Source organism: Oncorhynchus tshawytscha, linkage group LG04 (genome assembly GCF_018296145.1).
Source record: "Oncorhynchus tshawytscha isolate Ot180627B linkage group LG04, Otsh_v2.0, whole genome shotgun sequence".
In the NCBI taxonomy this organism is placed as follows: Eukaryota; Metazoa; Chordata; class Actinopteri; order Salmoniformes; family Salmonidae; genus Oncorhynchus; species Oncorhynchus tshawytscha.
The window spans coordinates 31,934,910-31,962,703 of NC_056432.1; the positions used below are offsets into that span (position 1 = coordinate 31,934,910).

At 42.1% G+C, this 27,794-nt stretch overlaps 1 protein-coding gene across 2 annotated transcripts in view; it reads right to left on the minus strand.

Annotated features, from left to right (window-relative positions):
* Positions 1 to 1,544: 1,544 nt before the first annotated feature.
* LOC112248540 (protein phosphatase Slingshot homolog 1) overlaps positions 1,545 to 27,794 on the minus strand; it is a 71,524-nt gene continuing 45,274 nt past the window's right edge. The window contains exons 4-15 of one of the 2 annotated variants that reach the window (XM_024417666.2): positions 13,665 to 13,729; positions 12,959 to 13,080; positions 12,672 to 12,734; positions 12,268 to 12,333; positions 11,542 to 11,736; positions 11,263 to 11,356; positions 10,821 to 10,949; positions 10,375 to 10,421; positions 9,998 to 10,144; positions 9,342 to 9,542; positions 8,429 to 9,146; positions 1,545 to 8,272 (exon numbers count right to left, since the gene is read on the minus strand). In XM_024417666.2, coding sequence (XP_024273434.1) covers positions 7,217 to 8,272; positions 8,429 to 9,146; positions 9,342 to 9,542; positions 9,998 to 10,144; positions 10,375 to 10,421; positions 10,821 to 10,949; positions 11,263 to 11,356; positions 11,542 to 11,736; positions 12,268 to 12,333; positions 12,672 to 12,734; positions 12,959 to 13,080; positions 13,665 to 13,729 — 2,903 coding nt within the window. In that variant the 3' untranslated portion in view covers positions 1,545 to 7,216. Of the gene's footprint in view, positions 8,273 to 8,428; positions 9,147 to 9,341; positions 9,543 to 9,997; positions 10,145 to 10,374; positions 10,422 to 10,820; positions 10,950 to 11,262; positions 11,357 to 11,541; positions 11,737 to 12,267; positions 12,334 to 12,671; positions 12,741 to 12,958; positions 13,081 to 13,664; positions 13,730 to 27,794 lie in introns of both variants that reach the window. The other variant, XM_024417665.2, reaches the window with a different exon arrangement.

Below are 27,794 nucleotides of genomic sequence, written 5' to 3' on the forward strand. Positions count from 1 at the left end.
GATCAGTCGTCCTGGTCCCTTTGCAGAAGAACAGCCCCAAAGCATGATGTTTCGACCCCCATGCTTCACAGTAGGTATAGTGTTCTTTGGATGCAACTCAGCATTCTTTGTCCTCCAAACATTGACGAGGTGAGTTTTAACCAAAAAGTTATATTTTGGTTTCATCTGACCATATGACATTCTCCCAATCTTCTTCTGGATCATCCAGATGCTCTCTAGCAAACTTCAGACGGGCCTGGACATGTACTGTCTTAAGCAGGGGCACTGCAGGATTTGAGTCCCTGGCGGCAAAGTGTGTTACTGATGGTAGGCTTTGTTACTTTGGTCCCAGCTCTCTGGGACTAGGTCCCCCCGTGTGGTTCTTGTGATCATTTTGACCCCACGGGGTGAGATCTTGCGTGGAGCCCCAGATCGAGGGAGATTATCAGTGGTCTTGTATGTCTTATATTTCCTAGTAATTGCTCCCACAGTTGATTTCTTCAAACCAAGCTGCTTACCTATTGCAGATTCAGTCTTACCAGCCTGGTGCAGGTCTACAATTTTTGTTTCTGGTGTCCTTTGACAGCTCTTTGGTCTTGGCCATAGTGGAGTTTGGAGTGTGACTGTTCGAGGTTGTGGACAGGTGTCTTTTATACTGATAACAAGTTCAAACAGGTGTCATTAATACAGGTAACGAGTGGAGGACAGAGGAGAAGAAGAAGTTACAGGTCTGTGAGAGCCAGAAATCTTGCTTGTTTGTAGGTGACCAAATACTTTTTTTCCACCATAATTTGGAAATAAATTCATTAAAAATCCTACAATGTTATTTTCTGGATTGTTTTCTTCTCATTTTGTCTGTCATAGTTGAAGTGTACCGATGATGAAAATTACAGGCCTCTCTCATCTTTTTAAGTGGGAGAACCTGCACAATTGGTGGCTGACTAAATACTTTTTTTGCCCCACTGTAACAGCGAGGCAATGCAAGAATGACTCCACTCCCCTCCTCCCCACACACATGCCATTTCATGAAGAACGGTCCATCATTAATCACGCACACTACCATACAGGCCAGGAGCAACCAGAGCCGGCAGCAAAAGTGCTTCAAACTGGGACTGTCAAGCCAAGCGCTACATAATCTGGTTATTATAACGCCACTCTCCTGCCAAGGTATACAGATGGGGGCATTATGCAATTTCATTTCAGGATGTGGGCCACTACAGTCAATCGTGCAGTCTTGACCCAAGCACTTAGCAACGTCAACCCCTCCCCTCTATGAAATATTTCATTACTCACAGTGGGTCTGTAACAATCAGAGGACAGGCTTCTGTCACTGGGAGACTATTTATTACCACATCTCTCTTTGTGACTTCATGTTCAATGTCAGGAGAAATTAAATATATCTTAAGACAGGGATTGTGATACCACATGCCTCCTCTCCCTGCTGTATAACTGTTTGTCTGTGAATTAGCAAATCAAAGGCTATGTTGTGGATCTAATGTCTCAAACAGTAGTAGTTTGGAGATATGACAACAACAAAAAAATTGAAGAAAAATGTAATACTGTGATAGCATGAAAAAACATTTAATTTCATAAACAGATACAGTACATTATTTTAACAAATGTTTAAAAAAAAGTGCAATATGCATTCAAACTACAGCAAAATTACAGTACAAAAAAATGACTGCATACTTCAATATAAAAAAAAGATAAACTTTAACAAAAATCTGTGGAGCAACCTATCACTGTGATCTTCGCCAAATTGGTTTGACTTTAAGCCTATGAGAAGCTTCATAAACCATTAGTGATAGGAACACTCATCTATCGGTATGACACAATGCGGATGATTCCACTGTATCACTTCTGTTTCTCCCAAAAGTGCAATACATAAGATGTAACAGAGATCACAGACACACATAAATAAAAGACATTCTGATTCTCATTTTGTATCTTTTAACAGCTTCAATGGTGTCTCTATTTAGTGACAACACCCATGGATAGAACTTTGATCTTCTTCCACATTTAAAGGGCACAAACAAGTTTGGAGTCAAGATCCCGTCTCGGCAACCCTGATGGACACGTGAACGTGATAAGGAAGAGAAGAGGAGATTCAGTTTTTTTCCTCTTCAAATCAAAGAATGTACCAGAAGGTTAAAAAAAAGGAACACCAGGTTTCAGATTCCTGTTTCACATCTAAGTCTATTACTAGAAATAACAACAATGAAAGAACTGAGACTAAATGCAGGGCCATTGTTCTACTAAAGCGAAAGGGAAGTCTTGCCACAGAGTGTCCCATCATGCATCTACCCTACCCTTCCATCCAAACCCTCTGCAATACTGGCAGCTCCACACACACACACACACACACACACACACACACACACACACACACAGCTCTATACCTCTGGTCTCCCGGCTAAGGCACTTGTGTGTCCATAAATCAAACCTAAATGGATGTGGACTAATGGCTCACACACTCATATACCACTAAGGACCGCCATCTGCACTGTGTGCAGCATCAGACGCCAAACTGAACACACCCCACAACAGAGGTTGGCATACATTTTTAAAAGGGACCAGATTACCACTCACATTTTAAACAGTGTGCATATTACATTATTGCACACACATTCACACACACCATAGGACAGCCCTGCTGTCCAGAGATGTTGGCCTTGCACCTGGGAAGCAAATCCATCGTTCTGCCTTCTGAGATCTACTGTACAGCGGAGAAGGAAAAACGGCAACTAAACCCTCATCTTGTAATGAAAGCAGCAAGGGTGTAAACTGGGGAGAAACATTGCAGAGCCATCTCTACAGTACAGAGGTACTGTGTTTCTGTGTGCCACACCAAATAAACACATTTACACAGTATCTTTTCCTTGATAATGCATCATAAATGTTATCATGGTAGCAGGGTTCGCCCCAGGAACTTTGGCATTTTTTAACACCTGTAACTGCCATTTACTGCAATCTAGACCCCCCAAAAAATCATATATGATAACAAATAAAGTACTATGTTTATTTTTTATTGACTTAAAGACTAAATATTACATAGTGGCGCAGCTAGTCCACAAGGTGGCACAGCGCCTCTATTACATTCTTTGGGGAGAACCCTGGGTAGACAGAGGCAATGTGCCAGCTAATTGGACACTTTCAATTCAAGATTTCAGCGGTAAGTGGCTGTATGGGTTGTGCCCAATAGAACCATAAAAAAAGAAACAGGCATCTCTGACACAGCATTTCAATAAAATAGCATATGTACATACATACATACACAAACAGACACACACAGTACAACTGATTAAAACTGGAAGGACACTGCTTGCAGTAACAGTGTGTGTGTCCGCACAGGAACTGGAGTCATTGGGAAGAACTAAGTCTGTGCTCTCCATGTTACCAGACACATACATACAGTACTATACAGCAGTATCTTCTGCAACATCATCAACTACTGTACATACATATTAACATACAGTACATACTTCATGTGCTCTCATACGTGTGGGAGAAATGCATGTGCAATATGAACCTATTCATGTGTTTTAAAGTTTATTTTCACTTCTCATAAATAGTTCACAGTAACCATGTAACCACTCAAGCACAAACACAAATACTGAACTTAAAAAATAATTTCAAAACAAAATATTTGACTGCAACATTTTTGTAAAAAAACATATGGCAAAGTAGCAAGATGTTGCATAAAGAACCCCTATTCTTTTCACTTATGGATGAAGACAAGCTGAGTGGAATGAATTGGGTGACATAGAATGTGAAATAGTCAGCGGGACACTTTCAGGACAGCAGTAGTGATACAGAAAGAGGGAGAGAAAGAAGAATGATGGAAGTGAAATGACACATGGCTCTTGTGACTTCATGCATAAGGAATGGTGTGACCCTCAGAGGAAAGATCAGAGAAAAACGTTCTCTGGAACCTGAAAAAGACTTTGTACAACTCCCAATGCAACTGGTCACAAATTCAATTATGCAGCACAACTCAGTTCTCAGATGCAATAAAGGATCGTGGATCAAAAATAAGTTACGGAGGTGGGGAATCCTGTGAGTTCCCTGCTCAAATTATAAACCTGACCGAGAGCAGTTTAACATATAGCTGCAAGCAGCCATGCCGGGGTTCAAGCTAGGGCCCCAGAGCAAATTAAACAAGTCACCCTAGGGCGAGCCACTTCTGTACTCCTTCCCACGCTTTCCAAATATCAGAACTCAAAATCCAACAGATCATGCAACACGCTTTTGATGTATTTTGGACCTTTTCAAATGTTGACTACTTTAAACATCTTCTCCAGAACCGCTGAACCGATCAGCACCAAATTTGGTATTTAGCATCTATAGACAAGTCTTCAAATAAGACTCTAGCTCAAACAATATGGCCGCTAAGCCAATGAGCTCGCATGTATTATTTATCATGTCCAACAGCGCCCCCATGCGGCCAAATAGAACCATACTCTACAGGTTAGCTAGACTCGCCTCCCTGAGCATGTGTGCCAAATTTCACGACTAAGTCAAACAGATCAAGAGATATAAATATGTGCCCATTATAGCCACTGTGTGGTCGATCTAAATGTGCTTGCATACGTTAAGTCCAGACAGGGTTTTGAACATGTATAGCAAGTTGTTACAATACGAATAACCGTGTCAGATTTTTATGCATTTATGTGCCAGGTCATGCCCACTTGAATGTTTATTGGTCCGTGTTCTTTCAGATGCTAGCCAGGAAAATATTGCGTTGAGAGACCTTGGTCCATAGATGCTATAAATCAAGTTTCAACCTGATCGGCCCAGTGGTTCCGGAGGAGATTTAATTGAAGTGTTTTTCAAAAAATTCTAAATGGCAGAAAATCCATCATAGCGGACCTTATGGGATCTTGAGGAAAATTTGTACCATGTGAGGAGAGAAACCTGTGTACTGAATTTCAGGACTCTAGGTCACATGGGATAAGGGGCATGACCTTTCAAAATGTGAAATTTTAAGCGCTTGATATAACTTCACCATGAGGCCCTGGCGTGGCATTGCATGAGACGGTGTGGACTATGGGCCTTTCCCATCATGCCAAATTGTACCCTCCTCAGCCTTACCATCACACAGGAATTTGCATGTTCATTTTCCTTGCGGAAAGAACCGGTATAACAATGAACGCCAACAAATACAACAGGGTTTCTCTCAGCTTCGATACTTGAACCCCTAATAAGATTAGCGTTCAGTGTAGCCAGTCTCAGAAAGGACCTGTACAACTACACGGGTAAATCCAGGCCTAGACACAGGCTAATCTATGTTGGGAAGGGAGGGTAGAAAGGAACTGCAAGATGTTGTAAAGGGAGTGGCTTTTCTCCAGCCCCTTTGGCTGTGTCATCATATCATTCTCAATGTACTCTACTGTTGTTGAATCTCAGGTGAGAGTCCAGGTACAGTATGGGGGGCTCAGGAGACAACCCTATTAAGACTATAAACCAGACAACTACGGACTACCCTGCATACAACATACAGCCCATAGAGATCCTATATAGATACAACATACAGCCCATAGAGATCCTATATAGATACAACATACAGCCCGTAGAGATCCTATATAGATACAACATACTGCCCATAGAGATCCTATATAGATACAACATACAGCCCGTAGAGATCCTATATAGATACAACATACTGCCCATAGAGATCCTACATAGATACAACATACTGACCATAGAGATCCTACATAGATACAACATACAGCCCGTAGAGTTCCTATATAGATACAACATACTGCCCATAGAGATCCTACATAGATACAACATACTGCCCATAGAGATCCTACATAGATACAACATACAGCCCGTAGAGATGTAGGATCTCTATGACATAGCATGTGAACTTCTCACCTGACAAGAGCGGGATCTGTAGAACTACTTGAACAAAATGAAAAACACCACATCACCGTGGTGTCACAGAGGTTGAATGGTCCCAGAAGATTCTTGGAATCATATCTGGATGTTTTGACACAGGGACATGTTGGAAGCTTGGAGGACATTATACCATGAAAGCGTCAGAAATGGAGGGGACTATGATGAAGGAATGACTTTTCTTACTGAAGTGGAATCACACTGCAGTACTTGCAGGAGGGGGCTATGGTCTTTTTGTTTTTGTATTCTATGTTTTGGGATCTGAATGGTTTGAAAATGATTTCTGTTATATATTTGGCTCTTCCAAAATTAATCAACTTTTTTATGCAAATACCAAAATACAATGCAGGCTCAGAAGCAGAGGAGCTAGACTCTATGCTTGTATGATTTTTTAAATACATTTCTAATATCACATCGTTGGTAACAGCCTCTAACCTGTAAAGGATTGTCATTAACACTGAGGTGACAAGAGGAAGAAAACGTTATGATGATGTCACATATCACAACCTATCACGACATCTCTCCAAAATACATGATGCACACCGAATTAATGGTGCTGTTTGTGTTATGACAAGTTTACAGTCTATGTGCGTCTCATACTGCTTACTGAACCCAAGACAGCAGTGACAAATACAACAGACAACTACACCCACTTCTCCCCTTTGTTTTCAGCACATGGTGAAACTTCGGGAGCACTATGCCCAATGATAGCGCAAAATCAGTATCATCTGATGATCAACTCTGGCTAAGGCAGCACTTCATCAAAATACACCACAATTAACATTAACCAATGGCAAAGTAAACAACAAATTGTGATGATAAAGTCTGTGATAAAAACAAAATGTATCTGCTTGTGAAAGGCAGGGTATATGATGGTGATGATAATGATTATGATGATGATAATATGATAATGATTATGATGATGATAAAGCTGTAACTCTGATCTCTGGACAGCTAGAAAGGCAGAGGACCAGACATGAAAACCACTTTAAGTCCTGATGGAGACCAGGTCTTCTGTATGAGGTTCATCTTTGCACACACATTCATTGCGCTCCATGCAAGAACAGCCTTTAACCAAGATACCGAGCAGGCTTTAACCAAGATACCATCTGGATTATGGTATAATATTTGGATTCTGTTAATTTTTCCTTAAATATGATGTGGATTTATATGAATATATATTTATATTATTCAAATGTTTATTTATACATGTATAATTCTATATACACATTTGTTTTTTAAGACTGTCCCTCTCCCCTCTCCAAAATCTGTGTGTCCGTCCCCAGCTCAGAGTGGGGGATGGAGGGATGGGTGGAGGAGTGTCCCTCCATCCTTCCTGTCAGCTCCTGGGACCCCCAGACAGTGCTCTCTCTGGGGTGGTCTGGTCCCTGTGTGCTCTGGGCTGGGCGGAGGAAGAGGTGGAGGGGCACTCCCATTCTAGGCCTGGCTCTGGGGAAAGAGAGAGGAGCAGGAGGGTGCCTGCATCCGAGGAGCAGACGGAGCACAGGTCTTCAGCCGAGAAGTTGAGACTGCCCAGTTTGGCCAGTGAGTTGGAGCGTTTGAGGCTTGAGGGCACGGTGAGGCCGGCCAGCCGCATGCGGGTCTCGATCTCCTGAGCCCTCTGGCGCACCAGGCCGGGTTTGCCCCTGACGCTGCGGATGCTGTCACTGCTGGAGCTACGTGTCAGTGTGGAGCCATGTGGGGAAGAGTTGGGCGTCAGCCCGCCAGACCCCACTGCACCCAGCAGGACCTCGTTAGTCAGAGGAACCACCAGCAGCTCCAGGGGCACTGGGCATGGTGTGGAGGACTTGGGGAAGTCTTCTGGGAAGGCTGAGAACTCTACCTCCACAGGACTGGGACCCTCTCTGGCTCCTGAGTGGAGGCTGTCTAGAGGCTCCAAGGAATGAAGCCCCTCCTGGGACAGACCTGACAGCCTCTCGAGCCTCTCTGCCCTTCGGCGGACCAGCCCTGACCTCTGTAGCTGCACTAGAGTCTCCTGCAGCTCTGGGACAGGGAGAGGCTCAGAGACCCCTAAAAGCTTCCCTTCCTCACCCTTGGCCTCACCAGCCATGTCCTCAGATGTCAGAGAGCAGGGGGAGTCCTGGGCATCAGGCAGAGGTGTAGAGGGCAGAGCAGCACAGTTGGCACAGTCACACAGAGGGCCACAGGGGTGCAGCAGGCTGGGGGAACAGGGTGTGTCGGGGGAGGTAAGTGGGAGAGGGAGAGTGGCACTTGGGACCTCCACAGAGACACTGGGCACACTGGGGAGGTGTGTGGGGTTAAGGCAGAGATCAGAATCCTGGGTCAGTGAATCCATGTTATGGCTGGGCTTGTTGTCTGATCGCGAGAGGGCTGAAGGCTTGACTGGGTGAGCGGGTTTGGAAGGAGCAGTGTCCTAAACAGAGGGGAAACAAGAAGTCAGAAACAAAGAATAATCATTACTCTTTACTAATGTAGTTATCTATTTATTATAAGCTATTATATATACATATGAATTGGTTGTATATTACAGAGACAGAAGACACCATAATGAAAACCGCTCCACACTTACATTGAGGCTGGACAGGGTATTAAAGTGGTTGTTATTGTTGGAGTTCTGGTTCAGGGTTACCAGGTCCAGCCCATTGCCCTCCTTCTCTCCCTCCTCTTCCTGAACCATCTCCACCTCTCCATCACCATCACCTCCTCCTGCACTCCCCACTCTTCCTCCTGGCTGTGCCAACGCCTCCATCTCTGCTTCATCTTTCTGAACCTCCTCCTCATCCTCCTCCTCTACAGTGCTGAACTCCAGACGCAGGCGCAGCTCTTCCAGGGGCTCTGGTCCTCGGCAAGAGGTCTGGGCCGCCGTCCCCACCCCAGCCAGCCCAAAGTGTGGCAGCGGCAGGCCCTCCCGCCCCTCAAAGGCCTCGTCATCCAGCAGGGCGTCACGCTCCACGTCCTCAATCTCTATGAAGACCCGCTCCATGTCCAGGAGGGGCGGAGCGCGCACCGGCGTGGAGGGGTCACTGTCCAGGGCCGAGTCAGACAGCCTGCGGAAGTAGTAGTTGTTGTAGGCGGGGTCCACCTCCAGACTGATCATCCTGCAGGGGGAAAGGGGACATGCCGCCCCCTTCTCCTCAAGAGCCTCCTCATAGCAGGGGGACATCCCCGGCTCAGGGGTCCGGTTAGCTGGGTACTCCCCCCCACAGCACTGGGCCTGCAGTCCCTCATGGAGGTCACAGTCTGGGTCGGGGCGGTCAGGACGCCACAGCTTGTTGTGACGCTGCTTACTGGAAGTGGACAAAAGAGATGGGGTGGGGGGTGGGCAAGGAGGAGCATGGGAGATATGCTCAAATAATACACATAGAACATACAGCAAAATCTATAACCTAGGGCACTATTTCAGTGCTTTGATCCCTTGTTGGGCTACCCTAGTTGATCTGGGCTATGGTAATTACAGGGGGTGTAGTCGAGTGTGACTGTACCTGGCATCCAGGATGCCCTCGTACTCAGCCAGCTGTCTCATGAAGCCTGTGTTGGGCCGTGTGATGCTTCTCTTCTGCTTGACAAAGTTGAAGGCCTTCTCCAGTGACCAACCATACTCCTTCATGGCGTAAGCAATAACGGTGGAGGCAGAGCGGCTGACACCCATCTTACAGTGGACCAGACACTTGGAGTGGTTCTTCCTGGTAGGGTTAACACACCGTGAATGTATAGTTAGGAGAATCAGACTAGAATCCTAAGCCAGTTCTGTCACTCAGATGACTGTTCTCTGTCTGTGGCAAAGATAATGACAGTCTTTGTGTTGCTAGTGGTAACCATCTTCAGCTTCCTTCTCTAGGACAACTTTGGTCACAGACTTGGTCCTACACTGCCTCGAATTACCCTAATTACACCCCAGTCAAGTCACTCACAGTTCTCTGTAAGCTACTATTACTGTACCTCAAGTGAAACAGCAGGAAGATACATGTACTACCAACGTGGTTCTGACCAAGAGAGAATAAATTAATGTATGAATTTTAAAAAAGGATTATACAGGAGTGTGTTATGGTAAAGAATAGCTTGCTTTATCAACTCTATCCCTCGCAATATCTCTGTCCTTTCCATCCCTCTTACCTGTTTCGAGGCAAACATGACTTACTTTGCTTTAACTATGAAGTTGTATGTCTCGTTCCAGTGGGCCAGCAGGTCTGTCGTCTCCTCATCATAGACCCGTATGTTGTGGTAGGAGAATGTTCCTGGGAAGAAGTTATCTATCTCCCTGGTGACGTTGAGGATATAGCCCACCCTTGTGAAGAGACAGACAATACCCCATAATACTCCCACAATATTCTGACTCACACCAATGACTAATCTATGTTCTAATCGATGAGGCAACCTTCGTGACAACTCATCGTGTTCATGACAACTTTAATGTCTCTGAAAAAGTCCATTGACAGTGTTGGAGACATCACAGCCAATAATGGATTCACTCTATGGAATAGAAATGTCTGGAAGCGAGGAAAAGGCTGTACTTACCCAGTGTCCTGAAGCTCTTCCAGATTGGAGGCATTCCATTCAGATCCCTGCAAACAAACGTGGAAAAATGTCAGACTTAACTGCACATAAATACACAGTCAATTCGTCCACATGCTGAGCAGTTATGGCTGTCCAAGTGTGGCTCTTCCAGAGTACTACTTTTTCTAGCAGTATCAGCCAAATATCATGGCTTCAGCAGGCCAGATCTTATTGAGACAATAGATAATCCGACCTCAAACAATGAGAAAGCTCTAAAAATGCACTTGATTCATCAGATTAAGCAGAGTTTGAGTAGCCTGAGTGCCAGTCTGTTTGTGCTAGCATGCCAAATTCTTCTCACAATGACAGCAATGGAGTTGGGAAGAGCAGAGACAGATCTGGGACCAAGCTAGAGATTGAGCGGTACCAAGCAGTTCTGGATAAGGAGTTGTTGCCAGGTGACTAACCAGATAGAGGTGGTCAAATATGAGTGTTGCCTTGTCCATCTGGCCCAGGATCAGCAGCATCTCGTTGTCGATGAATTCCTTGTACTGCATCAGGTTACAGCTCATATGCTGCTCCAGCTCCGTCCGGATCTGAGGGGACAGCAAACTCATCAACTCCCAACCATTTGATATTCTACCATTTGTACTTGTAATATTCCTGACTACAGTTTCAAATACATCAAATAATGTCCGGTCAAAATTGACTGAAGACTACACTACAAGTCAGTAAGGCTGTAATGCAAAGATGTTTGTTTTCAATACTGTGTCCCAAATGGTACCCTATTCCATATTTTGTTCACTTCTTTTGACCAGAGCCCTATTGGCCTGGTCAAAAGTAGTGCACTATAAAAGGGAGGGCACGCAGCTAATGTGTGCATTTAGTTCATCCCTCCCCACAGCTTACCTGTTTAGAGGTGACGTTCTCCAGGTCCTGAAACATCATGATGCTACGGAGTTTGGCTTTGATAAGGCACTCTGTCCGCTCCCTTTCTGTGGGCCTGCATCAGCAGAGGCAAACACACAGAGGCTTCATCAGCACACTACTCTACTCTCAGTCAATGGGTCAGTCAGGACCAGCAGACCATCACACGTTTCCTCTACTGTCCATCTCGTTCTACATGTTTGACTTTGTGTGAAACTATTCACGTTATTTCATATCCATTTGCAATTTCTGTAGACTCACTTGTCGACAAACATGGTGGGAGAGTCAGGCCGCAAGGTCTCCAGGTCTCTCATGGCGTTCCACTCGTTGATGCAGCTCTGCTCTGAGGCGATGCAGCTCTCATAGTAACCCATCCAGGTGAGGGCCATTCCCCCGGGGAAGTAGTTGTACCTGCGGGACACCTCACACACCTTGTGGAGGATCTGCAGAGCCGACCTGGGACAGGGGTTAGAAAGAGACTCTGGTCAAAGTAGGTCAATTTATCTTCAATCAACCATCTTTGTTAATCTGGGAGAAATTTGGTGCAGTATAATCATTTTCTACCAATAGGCTTTTAATGGGTAATGAGCTGATTCACATTAACAAATGGCATTCATTTTAGGCTGGGTATCTGTAAAGCACTGTGTGACAATTGCTGATGTAAAAAGGGAAATATAAAATACACTTGATTGATTGATGCATGCACCTGCATCTCTACACCAGTATTTGGCAGAGTATTTTGAAATGCCTCAACTGTGTGGTCTGATATGAATTCAGCAGCCAATGTATTGATGTGGGATTGCTTCATTAACAACAATGTATTAATGTGGGATTGCTTCATTAACAACAATGTATTGATGTGGGATTGCTTCATTAACAACAATGTATTGATGTGGGATTGCTTCATTAACAACAATGTATTGATGTGGGATTGCTTCATTAACAACAATGTATTAAGCAGTCATTCCTACGGCTGTGTCTACTCACCACATGGCCTGTACAGACACAGGTTTGAAGACATGATTCCGGCTCACTGTGTTCACACTGAAACCCCTGAGGGAGACACAAGACAGGCAATGACTCTCCCTGATCACACACTGATTCATACCTAGTAACCACTAAAACATAACTCTCTATCAAAACACATGTGGTGGTCAAAGTCATTTTAGCACATTAGCCTGTGCTGAGCTCAGTGTCTTTTTCTGGACCGGTATTCCAGTTATAGGTATTCCAGTTATTCCAGTTACTGGTATTCCAGTTACAGGTATTCCAGTTATTACAGAGTTACGCAAACAGAGCTGTTTCTCTCCAGAGTGTACAGCAGGGGGCTGTAGTCTGACAGAGGGGTCACAGATACAGAACAATTGTATGTCTATGAGGGACTCGCTCACCCGTCTCCATCCAGATGGATCTTGGTGTCACTCCACAGAGGCAGCACCATGCCAACGGAGCAGCTTTTACTGGGAACAACACAAAAAGACATGTTCCCAGCAGATCAACACACCTGGTTTGACTTCAAATGGAGATGCTGCTACAACAACAACAAGGGTCTAACAGCTGGCATCAAGGACAACCATAGCAAGTGAGGAAAGAGACACACACACACACACGTACACGCACACACACACACGTACACACACACACGTACACACACACACTGGCCCAGGCCCATACACACCTGTCCTTGTCGCTGAAGTCTATGCCCAGCAGGATGTTCTCCTCTGTGTCCTGTCGTCCGCTGGTGTACACCACCACCATGTAACGCACTCTGTCTGACCAGGCACTCTCCAACCGCACCGCCTGTAGCAGGGGACGTGACAGTTTCATCAACTCTTTCACAAACAACGAGGCTACATTGCCTACCTATCCACGCACCTCTCCCAACATGTGAATCTGATAAAAAGGTCATACAAACGGACTCATAGAGGGTACACACAGTCTGACTGCAGGTCTGCTGCATCATGTAATTCCACACGCACAAGACATGGGCATAACACCCACACAGTCCAACCGTCACACACACACACACACACACACTCCAATCCTATAAAGCAATCTCTCACAGTCAAAAACAGTTTGTTAATACATGGGAGGCATCATTCCAATGGAGTGTGAGAACATAGTGGTAGATAAACTAATAAACTCTTCATTTCACAGACACCATGGAAACACTTGGCAATGCTCTTCTGTGTGAGTTCAAACATGTTCTCATTATCTAATAATTACAGTGAGCAAACAAGTCTTTAGTACACAGAGGTGAAATAAAAACAATTAAAGTATTTAGTACACAATAAAAAGCATTCAGGCAGGTTGACTATGTCATGGTGCCAGGTGGTTAGTCACTGGCCAGGGTTGTGGGGAAGTGTGTGTGTGTTGTCTCTTACCAGTTTGATTCGGTCCTCCGAGCGAAGAATGTTGATCATCACCTGCAGGTGCTGAGGTAAGTCTCCTGTTGAAAGAGAAGAACAGGAAAAAAATAAAGACCTGGTTGGTTAGTGTCATCAGACAACATCGTTGAGTGAGTGAGCAACTGCAGGCACAATTTGCTAGTGCCATGAAAGGTTACATAGCAGAGAACAATGCCCTCCAGAACTGGGTATTGGGCATTTCCATGTAAAAGGATCCACGAACACAAACATGTGAAGTTCATAGGAGCATATCAAATTGGGTATTAAATTAAAGTTAAGAGCGTATATTTTGGGGAAATGAAGGCATATCCAATTTTTTTTTTTAAATTGTCCATCTTAACAATTAGGCATAAGTAAAGGCTTTGATTTCTGGATTCAGAAAGAAAAGGACTCTTAGGAAAAATCTTAAAAGTTATCAGAAATACATCAAAACACAATAATGTTGACGTAAAGATCCCTGCCAACTAATATCAACATATATTTCATATTGGAGGAATTGTTTACCTTCTGTAAGTTTAAGAAATATTACCTTGTGCCTGGTAATTCCTTTACCAAAAACCCACATACCGTGCATTCAGAAAGTATTCACACCCCTTGACATTTGACATTTTATTGTGTTACAGCCTGAATTTAAAATGGATTAAATTAAGATTTTTTTGGTCACTGGCCTACAAACAATACCCCATAATGTCAAAGATGGATTATGTTTTTAGAAATGTTTACTAATTCATGAAAAAAGAAAAAAGTAAATAAGTATTCAACCCCTTTGAGTAAACATTTGCTTAACAAGTCACAAAAGTTGCATGGACTCACTCTGTGTTTAATAATAGTGTTTAACATCATTTTTGAATGACAACCTAATTTCTGTACCTCACACATACAATTATTTTTAAGGTCCATCAGCCGACAGTGAATTTCAAACACAGATTCAACCACAAAGACCTGGGAGGTTTTCTAATGCCACACAAAGAAGGGCACCTATTGGTAGATGGGTAAATATTAAAATAAAGCAGACATTGCACATGCCTTTGAACATTTCTGTAAAAAAAAACGATAGTTGTGTTCCTATTTTTTGTTGTCTCAGGTTGTTGACAGTAGGTGCACCCGATTCAGCTGCCCTGCATGCCAGGTAGGAAAACTGTTGCAATTCTGAACCATTTCATGTGTCTGAAGGTATAAACTCTGCCTTCCCGGCGGCCCAGAGAGCATATCAGGTGCACTATAAACCTACCGCTGACTGATCGTATGGCTCAGATAACCATCTCCGCAGTAACGTAGCAGGCATAAAAGAAAGCTACAGCTAAGTTGATACTGTGAGATTTCAAAACGTTTAAAACCATGACTAGAGAGAGACTGTCAACAAATACAGCAAAGTGTTGCTGTTTTTATGAGTGAGTTCATGTTTAAGTTCTCACTCAGCACTGTCAACACTTTGTATTCAACACTTTTATAAGTCATTAAATGCGCGTTCTTCCATTTCCACTCAGTGCCTCAATAAGCACTGCAGCAGTAATGAATGAGTAGGGAAGTGTAACTATAGCTTTACATTGTTGTTATTATTAGCAGCTTGGGTCTTTTTTAATATAAAGGAATATTTACCTTTCTCTGTTCATAGGAGTAACAACATGAATTTGGCATTGAGGCAGAAATAATGTGGTGAGACTCGAGTTTTGCCATCAGCTGGAAGACGGTGTACCTTTTTGGCCAGTGTCATTGGAGGAAATGTAGAGCGGAGGGATTTTGAGAGGCGACCATCAGCCCAATAAAAAGCTATTTATTTAAATGTACGCTCACTCAGCTGTGCTTCACAAGTAATACAACAACGGATCTATTACCGGTATGATCAGATAGCCTACCTTCAATTTTGAAATATATATTTTTTTAATTGCCCAAACAACAATGCATTGGCAGGGCAATTCAAGCTAAGCCAATATGCGGTGATAATGTATTGGGCCTATGGCTTACTGCACAAACCTCATTGCTAAAGTACTATTTTTAATTGGTTAATGTTGCATAGGCTTACGAGTGGTAGATCTCGGCTTGCATTTTGACTCAAAGTAATCTTGACTCAGAAAAGGTTGGTGACCACTGTTCTAGTGTTTTCCCTGTTAACATGATCTACGTTTCCCTTTACTGTGATAATTGATATCGAATCCACACAATATTAGCCACTCTCAATGCAGCATACCGAAACAAATCTAACTATGCAAGAGATTTTGTTGTAAGCAGAACGCATCGGAGTATGATTCTATTGCATTGACAAGCACTACTTAGCCCCTACTGTACACAGACCGGTGTGGCATAAACAATCAGAGCTGTAGTAGGTCTAGAAGTAAATAGACCATTGATCTGTACCATTTACTTTGAACTGGACTGTGTTAACAGCATGAGCAGTCGTGAGTAGATGCACTTGTTTTGAGATCAAAGCGAGAGCTGCATGTAGCCATGTGTGCACATTTTGTCCGTTGCTAGTTTGTGAGTCACTAGCTCAGTTATAGATCATTTGTAGTCAGCCATAGGTGAGAGAGCACAAAATGTATTGACATCTTTGAAGAGAGTCAGGTAAAGAGCATTTTTTTGTCTTAAATGGTCCGTTTTGTATTTGAGTAGGCAATAGGCAGAGGGTAGTAACATTTTTCTGATTCTCTGTAATAATGGTATGGTAATAATAACACATTTGATTTTGTAAAGTGGTTTCTTGCATCAAACAACACAACAACATGTTCAGTCAATTCCTTGTCTGAAGGACAAGTGGATACACAGGTCAATGTCAAGCCCCTGCATGTTTTTTTTTCTTTCTTCCAAAAGTCTCATGGAATGTAGGCCGACATTGAACACTAAACATTGGCTGCTACTGTAGGCTGAACGATAGAACAGCTATTTCCATGTTAAAATGTTATGGGATGCATTATCTCCATTGTTTTTTATTGTAAGCCACCCTGGTAGGCCTACATTATGATCAAATAGCCACAGTTGCCGACATGGCCACTGTTAAAACTGTAACTTAAAGCGAGTACAGCCTCCTCAGTGTTCACAGAATTTTGACAAATCTCAAGTTTGTGTTGAGCAGACCTGAAATTTGCTCAGTGCCTAAAAAATGTAGGGAAAATTAATCCCTACCACGTCTTTGAAACTGTTTTTAATTGCATATCTGAATAAGTGCAAGCTATTGTTAATCACTCCCTGTTCATGCACTTTCCCCAATGCATTAAAACTGCTATGGTGAAACCTCTTCTGAAGAAAAGTAATCTAGATTCTTCAGCTCTTAGCAATTTTCAGCTCTTTCATCTCCAACCTTCCATTCTTCAGCAAAATTCTGGAGAAATTGGTTTTGAAACCAATGATTTTTTAAGTACCAATTATTTAAAACGTCCAATCTGGTTTCCGTGCCCACCACAGCACAGAGACAGCCTTAGTTAAAGTTTTAAATTATCTTAGAGCCAACTATGGCTGTCACGACTTCCGCCGAAGTTGGTCCCTCTCCTTGTTCGGGCGGCGTTCGGCGGTCGACGTCACCGGCTTTCTAGTCACTACCGATCCATGTTTCATTTTCGTTTTGTTTTGTCTTCATTATACTCACCTGGTTTCCATTCCATAATCAGTGTTCCTTATTTAACCCTCTGGCTTCCCCTGTTGTTTTGTGCGTGATTGTTTTTGTCAAGTGGTTCCGTGTACGTGATCTGGATTGTTTATGTTTATCCTTGTTGGATTATTGTTGAATTTGAGTAAATATCGTGGCTTTACTCATACCTGTGTCCTGCGTCTGACTCCGCCTTATTCCATTCACCTAGAACATTGACAATGGTGAACCCATTTAGTCGACAGGTCGATTGCTTGGTCGACCAAGATGTTTTTGGTCGAGCAGTCGCAAATATTTTTATTTTTGTCAAGGTGCACAAGACACCTGATTTGCGCCTATATCAGTGGACTAATCCATTGCGGAGACCACAGGGATGGCACAGTCCATCACTCTAAGACATGTGATACTGAAATTGTATAAGGTTATATTATGCAAAAAATAATGGTGCAACACTAATAAATCAAATATTATTTTATAACAAATGCGCTTTCTCCCGGGTTGGATACGGTCGCTGTCCGCGGTTCTGAACCATAATCTTCCTTGAATTGGTGCCTTTCCCTATGTTGTTTTGTGCATAATAGCAAAGTTAACCGGCAAATTGGGATTGAGAACAAAGCGGCGGAGGCAGCAGAGATGAGGAAACAGCCCTTGCCTTAGCCTAATTGTCTTAGAAAATTAAGGAGATTTAATAAGGTCTATAATAAAAAGCCTAACTGTTAAATGTGCCTGGCTTTAGAAATCATCCACATAAATAAGAGAGATCTTAATTCTGTTGCTTGTTTGAGTGGTTGTTTAATAGCCTACTGTTTCCTTGAGCACCAAGCCTCATGCAACAGCAAAATGTTGGATAAAGCAATTTCACAGATTCGGCTGTTTTTAAATCTTTGCTATGCTGTAATAAAGGCTTTTAAAAAATGTTAGAACAGATTGGTATTACTTATCATTTATTTGGTGTTGTTTACACTGTTCCAAACAGGCAGAAAAATAATATTGTAATCTAACAGCACCTGTTTGTCACACATAATATGCAAGTAGCTCTCACTCCTATTCCCTCCTTTTTCTTGATCTCCTTCTTATTGTTATAATTACAATTATTATTATGATCATCTTTATAATTATAAGTAACGTAGTTATCATTAGGCCTATAATTCAATATAAATTCTACCTTATCAATCATTCATTCATTCATGCCATCACACGAGACATTCATGCTGTGAAATGCAGTCAAGCATTTTAGTTTTAAAATGAAATGAAGGGAGCTTTGAATAATTAGTCTAAACAATAAATAAACCGCAATTACGAATGCAACTGTTTTCAGTCTGCTGTAATAAAGGCTTTATATATATATTTTTTCCCGTTAGACATTCTCTCTGGTACACTTATTTAGTGTTGTTTACACTGTTCTAAATGGTCATTTAAAAAAATAATATTGTAATCTAACAGCAATTGTTTGGCACATAATACTCAGAAAATACTTTCTCATATGCCCTCCTTTTTATTGATATCCAGTAGTTTCCACAACTAAGTCAAATGTCTTCCACAGATCTGACTTCCACTTTCCCTCCTGAGAAACCAACAAACGTTTGCCCGTTTTTCTTTTTCACATCCTCGGGATCCATTTTTCTGTCGCCATTACTGTGTTAGGATTTTGTTATAACCAATTTACTGGTGTGATTATGATAGACTATAGGTCAGGCCCTATTGGTCACATGCATACAACGCTTACAGGGTTGACGGAATAGGGAATGTTTTTCATAAAACAAATGAGGGATTTCGGTAACAGAACTTTTCAGTCAATGTCCAAAATTACGTTGCAGCTTCAGAACAGACAGCGGCGTAATACTGCAATGCTCTTCTGTCTGGTGTACCCAAGAAAGCCATTGGTCAACTGCAAAACATACAGAATGCAGCAGCAAGTGTACTGACCAAGACCAGATGGAGAGCACACATTACACCGGTTTTAAAGTCTCTGCACTGGCTGCCTGTGAGTTTTAGAATACATTTTAAGACTCTTCTAGTGGTTTTCAAATCAATCCACGATTGTGCACCCCAATACACATTAAATCAAATCAAATTTTATTTGTCACATACACATGGTTAGCAGATGTTAATGCGAGTGTAGCGAAATGCTTGTGCTTCTAGTTCCGACAATGCAGTAATAATCCAACAAGTAATCTAACTAACAATTCCCCCCCAAAAAACTACTGTCTTATACACAGTGTAAGGGGATAAAGAATATGTACATAAAGATACCTGGGGTACTAATGTAAGAAATAACAAGTAAAAAAACAAAAAACTGCATAGTTTCCTAGGAACGCGAAGCGAGGCGGCCATCTCTGTCGGCGCCGGAAATTAGGCATGCTTTTAAGTTATGTAGAGAGGGAGACATTAAGAGAGACAGCAAAGGGAGGGCTACTCGATATGGCGGCGTTAAATGACAACCCTAACCACTACAGTGATCAGTAAAGAGTGGCAGCCAAACATGTGTCAGTCAAGGTATTCTGATGACTGGCAAACAAACTATGTCCTCTCCTCCTGGGCGGCTTTAATTACAGCTGTCGGCGCCACGCTGGCTCTGGGCATGTTCCCCTGCTTCATGGCGCATCCATAGGTAGACGCCTCATAAAGACACGTTCAGACATATATTCATTTACATGTATTAATAAGTTAGTACTTTACTCTGCAACTGTTCTGGGCCTTAACAGCCAGGGGCTACAGGAGTTCTCAGCTCAGCTCAGACTCACAACCGAGACAAATGCTAATCTCTGCATTTGGTTTGGTTGAGTCCGACATCAGTTGACACGCAGGTATCTTTCTTTTTGTTTTGGAAGTTCTGCAAGTTCTTCACTGGGTGGTGTTTTCATGACATCTCCTGCCACTGCTACTGCTCTGACAAAAAGATAGTGGCCAGCCAAGATTTGGGCCAGCAATGGTTGGTTACTAAGGCAGAAGGAACCGCACAGTGTGGCCTCAGCTCATGGATCGGAAATCAGTCACCTCACAACCTGAGGGCACCGCTAAGTATTCTAACTACAAGGCGCAATGTTCACTGGCAGTAGGCTACAGGATGAACATTACCCAAAGGCCAGGCTAAGGAGATTATCCAATCCTGTTTGAAAACATTCTGTCCTACAGAAAACAACCTAAAAAAAAATGGACTGTTCACTTTCCAAATGCAGCACTTTCTCTATAAGAAACACATGACTGCATCCTCCAATAACTGCCTACCAACTCAATCACTCAATGCGGGCTAGCAGCCAATTCTGATTGTGCTCAAGTTCAGTCAATTCACTTGGTGACGCAAACCATTACAAATTCCATTTGAATTCACTTCAACAAGGAAACCAAAAATGAGAAACCAACTGAAATCAAATGAACAAAATATTAGCTCACAGAGTAAAATCAAATCAAATCAAATCAAATAAATAAAACTAGAACAGCATTGGGAGAAAAAAAACCTGGTTCTCTGTGATATTGAGAGTGCATGTTAAGCTCTCCCAAGCAGCTGCAGGATCTTGTTTTTAACCAATTAAAACCTTTGCCTTAGAATCATACTTGAAATATCGTACTTTACATTATACGGGTGGCTAAACACTGGAACCTTCTGCACATCTACCATTCCAGTGTTTAATTGCTATATTGTAATTACTTTGCCACCATGGCCTATTTATTGCCTTAACTTCCTTATCTTACCTCATTTGCACTCACTGTATATAGACTTTTTGTTTTCTTTTGTTCTACTGTATTATTGACTGTATGTTTTGTTTATTCCATGTGTAACTCTGTGTTGTTGTATGTGTCGAATTGCTATGCTTTATCTTGGCCAGGTCGCAGTTGCAAATGAGAACTTGTTCTCAACTAGTCTACCTGGTTAAATAAAGGTGGGGGAATAAAAAAAATGTAAACATTTAAAAAAAACTCATATCCTTTTATACTAGGTCCTATGGTTTACCATATGGCTTTGCAAGACATTGAAGCTTTGAATAGACTCGCAGATAGATGACTAGGTTACAAAATAGATGACTGCCAAATAGGGCTGACCCCAACTGTCAACTGGTTGATTGTTTGGTCATTGGGCTGTTGGTTGACCAAGATCGTTAGAATGGAGCAGTAACAAATATACAGTGCCTTCAAAAAGTATTCTGACCCCTTGACTTTTTCAAAATTGTTGGGTTACAGCCTTATTCTAAAATGTATTAAAATATTATTTTACTCAATCTACACACAATAACCCACAATGACAAATATAAAAACATGTTTTTGGAAATAAAAAACTGAAATATCACATTTACATAACTATTCAGACCCTTTACTCAGTACTTCGTTGAAGCACCTTTGGCACCGCTTACAGGATTGAGTCTTCTTGGGTATGACGCTACAAGCTTGGCACACCTGTATTTGGGGAGTTTCTCCCATTCTTCCCTGCATATCCTCTCAAGCTCTGTCAGTTTGGATGGGGAGCGTCGCTGCACAGCTATTTTCAGGTCTCTCCAGAGATGTTCGATCAGGTTCAAGTCTGGGCTCTGGCTGGGCCACTCAAGGACATTCAGAGACTTGTCCCGAAGCCACCACAGTGTTGTCTTGGCTGTGTGCTTAGGGTCGTGGTCCTGTTGGAAGGTGAACCTTCGCCCCAGTCTGAGGTACTGAGTGCTCTGGAACAGATTTTCATCAAGGATCTCTCTGTACTTTGCGCTGTTCATCTTTGTCTCAATCCTGACTAGTCTCCCAGTCCCTGCCGCTAAAAAACATTCCCACAGCATGATGCTGCCACTACCATGCCACCACCTGGCACCACCATGCCAGGTTTCCTACAGACGTGACGCTTGACATTCAGGCCAAAGAGTTTAATCTGGATTTCATCAGACCAGAGAATCTTGTTTCTCATGGTCTGAGAGTCTTTAGGTGCCTTTTAGCAAACTCCAAGCGGGCTGTCTTGTGCCGTTTAGTGAGGATTGGCTTCCGTCTGGTCACTCTACCATAAAGGCCTGATTGGCCTGAAGGTTCTCCCATCTCCACAGAGGAGCTCTGTCAGTGTGAGCATTGGGTTCTTGGTCACCAAGACTCTTCTCCCCTGATTGCTCAGTTTGGCCGGGCGGCCAGCACTAGGAAGAGTCTCGGTGGTTCTAAACTTCTTCCATTTAAGAATGATGGAGGACACTGTGTTCTTGGGGACCTTCAGTGCTGCAGACATTTTTTGGTACCCTTCCCCAGATCTGTGCCTCGACACAATACTGGCTTGGTTTTTGCTCTGACATGCACTGTCAACTGTGGGACCTTATATCGACAGGTGTGTGCCTGTCCAAATCAATTGAATTTACCACAGGTCGAGTCCAATCATGTTGTACAAACATCTCAAGGATGATCAATGGAAACAGGATGCACCTGAGCTCAATTTCAAGTCTCATAGCAAAGGGTCTGAATACTTACAGTATGTAAATAAAGGTAACTGTTTTCTTTGTTCTAAAAACCTGTTTTCACTGTCATTAAGGGGTACTGTGTGTACATTGCTGAGGATTTTGTATTTATTTCATCCATTTTAGACTAAGGCTGTAACGTAACAATATGTGGAAAAAGTCAAGGGATCTGAATACTTTCTGAAGGCACTGTACATACAGTATATATATTTGCGCCCATCTCAGTGAACTAATCCATTGCAAAGTCTGTTTTTACATCAATTAAGAATGACAATAGTTCTGCAATGTATTTGAAAAATCTTTCCAGCTCTCTCCCTTTTGATAACCACTTGAAAGTGAGTTACTTTTTAGGTTTGTATGAGTTTCCTTAAGATAGAATTTTGATCAACCACATGACAATGATTTTGAGATATGACATTATTATAAATTAAATGAAACTGTTTCATGAAAATATGCATACGAAAACCATAACTGGCACGCAGATCGGTAGAAATGGTAAGATAAATTGGCATTCAACATGAGAAAGGTTGCAGATTCCTTGTTCCTATTACCAGCAACTTCAGGAGAGTAATGGCAAAATCTGCTAAAGCCAGCAGGAGCGGGAAGAGGATAGATGGGTCAGGTGGCGCCCTCTTGGCGTCTTAACATATCAAACCGTAAGCTTAAAGCATCAGACGAACTCAATGTTTACTAACGACATGCCAATGACTGAGTAAAGCCAGAGTGTCTATGTATGTGGATGACTCAACACTATACACATCAGCTACTACAGCGACTGAAATGACTGCAACACTCAACAAAGAGCTGCAGTTAGTTTCAGAGTGGGTGGCAAGGAATAAGTTCGCCCTAAATATTTCTACAACTAAAGGCATTGTATTTGGAACCAAACCCTAAAGATCAACCAAATCATGTGGAAATTGAGCAAGTTGAGATGACTAAACTGCTTGGAGTAACCCTAGATTGTAAACTGTCATGGTCAAAACATATTGACGCAGTAGTAGCTAAGATGGGGAGAAGTCTGTCTATAATCAAGCAATGCTCTGCCTTCTTAACAACACTATCAAAAAAGGACTTAGGAAAATTGTAATTGGCTCAGAACAGGGCAGCACGACTGGCCCTTGGATGCACACAGAGAGCTAATATTAATAATATTGTGGCAGACAGCAGGGAGAGGTGAGGGGAGTGGTAATTGAGGTTGCCGACTCCACCCCCGCGCCTTATATGGACTTCCTACACCAACGAGGGTGTAGGTCGTTAAGCCAGGGAGTGCTTGGGAATAAAAGAGGAAGCAACCTGTCCAAAGGGGTAGAGGAGCGAACCGAGAGAGAGAGAGAGGTAGAGAGGTAGAGAGGTAGAGAGAGAGGTATATATATAGAGAGAGGTATATATATAGAGAGAGGTATATATATAGAGAGGTATAGAGAGAGAGAGGTATATATATAGAGAGAGGGGTATAGAGAGAGAGAGAGAGAGGTATAGCGAGAGAGGTAGAGAGAGAGAGGTGTATATATATAGAGAGAGGTATATATATAGAGAGAGAGGTATATATATAGAGAGAGGTATAGAGAGAGAGAGGGGTATATATATAGAGAGAGAGGTATAGAGAGAGAGAGAGGTATATAGAGAGAGAGAGGTATATATATATATAGAGAGAGAGGTATAGAGAGAGAGAGGTATATAGAGAGAGAGGTATATATATATAGAGAGAGAGGTATATATATATAGAGAGAGGTATATATAGAGAGAGGTATATAGAGAGAGAGGTATATATAGAGAGAGGTATATATAGAGAGAGGTATATATATAGAGAGGTATATATATAGAGAGAGGTATATATAGAGAGAGAGGTATATATAGAGAGAGAGGTATATAGAGAGAGAGAGGTATATATAGAGAGAGAGGTATATATATAGAGAGAGAGGTATATATAGAGAGAGAGGTATATATATAGAGAGAGAGGTATATATATAGAGAGAGAGGTATATATAGAGAGAGAGGTATATATATAGAGAGAGGTATATATAGAGAGAGGTATATATATAGAGAGAGGTATATATATATAGAGAGAGAGGTATAGAGAGAGAGAAATAGAGAGAGAGAAAGGTATAGAGAGAGAGGTATAGAGAGGTATAGAGAGAGAGAGGTATAGAGAGGTATAGAGAGAGAGGTATAGAGAGAAGTATACCTCTCTCTCTCTATACCTCTCTCTCTATACACCTCTCTCTCTATACCTCTCTCTCTCTATACCTCTCTCTCTCTATACCTCTCTGGCTCTCAAGAAAAGACAGGCTATGTGCTCACTGCCCACAAAATGAGGTGGAAACTGAGCTGCACTTCCTAACCTCCTGCCCAATGTATGACCATATTAGAGAGACATATTTCCCTCAGATTACACAGATCCACAAAGAATTCGAAAACAAATCCAATTTTGATAAACTCCCATATCTACTGGGTGAAATTCCACAGTGTGCCATCAAAGCAGCAAGATTTGTGACCTGTTGCCACGAGAAAAGGGCAACCAGTGAAGAACACGCACCATTGTAAATACAACCCATATCTATACTTATTTATTTTATCTTGTGTCCTTTACCATTTGTACATTGTTAAAACACTGTATATATATATATATAATATGACATTTGTAATGTCTTTATTGTTTTGAAACTTCTGTATGTGTGATGTCTACTGTTAATTTTTTATTGTTTATTTCACTTGATATATTATCTACCTCGCTTGCTTTGGCAATGTTAACACATGTTTCCCATGCCAATAAAGCCCTTGAATTGAATTGAATTGAATTGATATCTGTGTGATTACCCGTTGTGACCTGGACTGTCGGACTACCTCCCTTGTGTACCAGACCAGATTGGCTGAGAACCCGAGTGTGAGGACTACCCCTGGAAAATGGAACAGACAATGTTCACAGCTTGTGGACTGTGAGGTGACTGGTGAATTCCCATGTACAAAAACTCCTAATAAACTTCCTATTTGCATTCTAATTGTGCTACTGGTGCCTGTTTTGTTATTGAACTTGCTGTCGCCTGCTACAATATGCATGTCAATCTTTCCTGGCTGAAAGGGAAGGAGAGACTGACTTCATCACTACTTTTATTTATGAGAGGTATTGACATGTTGAATGCACCGAGCTGTCTGTCTAAACTACTGGCACACAGCTTAGACACCCATGCATACCCCACAAGAGGTCTCTTCACAGTCCAAGTCCAGAACAGACTATGGGAGGCACACAGTACTACATGGAGCTCTATTCTACATCAAGTAACTGACGCAAGCAGTACAATTAGATTTTTTTTATTATTAAAAAAAAACACAGCTGGAACAGCTGGGACTGTGACGCAACACATGCATACACACAAACACAATAACATACGCACTATACATACACATGGATTTGGTAGTGGTGGAGTAGGGGCCTGAGGGCACACAGTGTGTTATGAAATCTGTGAATGTATTGTCTTTTTTTTTAAATTGTATAAACTACCTTAATTTTGCTGGACCCCAGGAAGAGTAGCTGCTGCTTTGGCAGCAGCTAATGGGGATCCATAATAAATACAAATGTACAGTACCAGTCAAAAGTTTGGACACACCTACTCATTCAAGAAACTCTTTATTTTTACTATTTTCTACATTGTAGAATAATAGTGAAGACAAAACAATGAAATCATTTTGTAAACAAAAAAGTTAAACAAATCAAAATATATTTTCTATTTGAGATTCTTCAAAGTAGACACACTTTGCCTTGGTGACAGCTTGGCACACTCTTGGCATTCTCTCAACCAGCTTCATAAGGTAGTCAGTCACCTGGATGCATTTCAGTTAACAGGTGTGCCTTGTTAAAAGTTCATTTGTGGAATGTCTTTCCTTCTTAATGCGTTTGAGCCAATCAGTTGTGTTATAACACGGTAGTTGTGGTATACAGAAGATAGCCCCCATATAATGGCAAAAACAGCTCAAATAAGCAAAGAGTAACGACAGTCCATCATTACTTTAAGACATGAAGGTCAGTCAATGCGGAAAATGTCAAGAACTTTGAAAGTTTCTCCAAGTGCAGTCGCAAAAACCATCAAGCGCTATCATCAAACTGGCTCTCATGAGGACAACAACAGGAAAGGAAGACCCAGAATTACCTCTGCTGCAGAGGATAAGTTCATTAGAGTTAACTGCACCTCAGATTGCAGCCCAAATAAATGCTTCACAGAGTTCAAGTAACATACACATCTCAACATCAACTGTTCAGAGGAGACTACGTGAATCAGGCCTTCATGGTCGAATTGCTGCAAAGAAACCACTACTAAAGGACACCAAGAAGAAGAGTTTTGCTTGGGCCATGAAACACGAGCAATGGACATTAGACAGGTGGAAATCTGTTCATTGGACTGATGAGATTTTTGGTTCCAACCACCGTGTCTTTGTGAGACGCAGAGTAGGTGAACAGATGATCTCTGCATGTGTGGTTCCCACCGTGAAGCACGGAGGAGGTGGTGTAATGGTGCTTTGCTGGTGCCACTGTTGGTGATTTATTTAAAACTCAAGGTACACTTAACCACCATGGCTACCACAGCATTCTGCAGTGATACGCCATCCCATCTGGTTTGTGCTTAGTGGGACTATCATTTGTTTTTCAACAGGACAATGACCTAAAACATACATCAAGGCTGCTTCAGGGCTATTTGACCAAGGAGAGTGATGGAGTGCTGCATCAGATGACCTGGCCTCCACAATCACCAACCTCAACCCAATTGAGATGATTTGGGATGAGTTGGACCGCAGAGTGAAGGAAAAGCAGCCAACAAGTGCTCAGCATATGTAGGAACTCCTTCAAGACTGTTGGAAAACCATTCCTTATGACGCTGGTTGAGAGAAGGCCAAGAGTGTGCAAAGTTGTCATCAAAGCAAAGTATAGCTATTTTTTGAAGAATCTAAAATCTAAAATGTATTTTGATTTAACACTTTTTTGGTTACTACATGATTCCATATGTGTTATTTCATATGTGTTATTTCATATTATTCTACAATGTAGAAAATAGTACAAATAAATAAAAACCCTTGAATGAGTAGGTGTGTCCAAACTTTTGACTGCCACTGTATATAGCT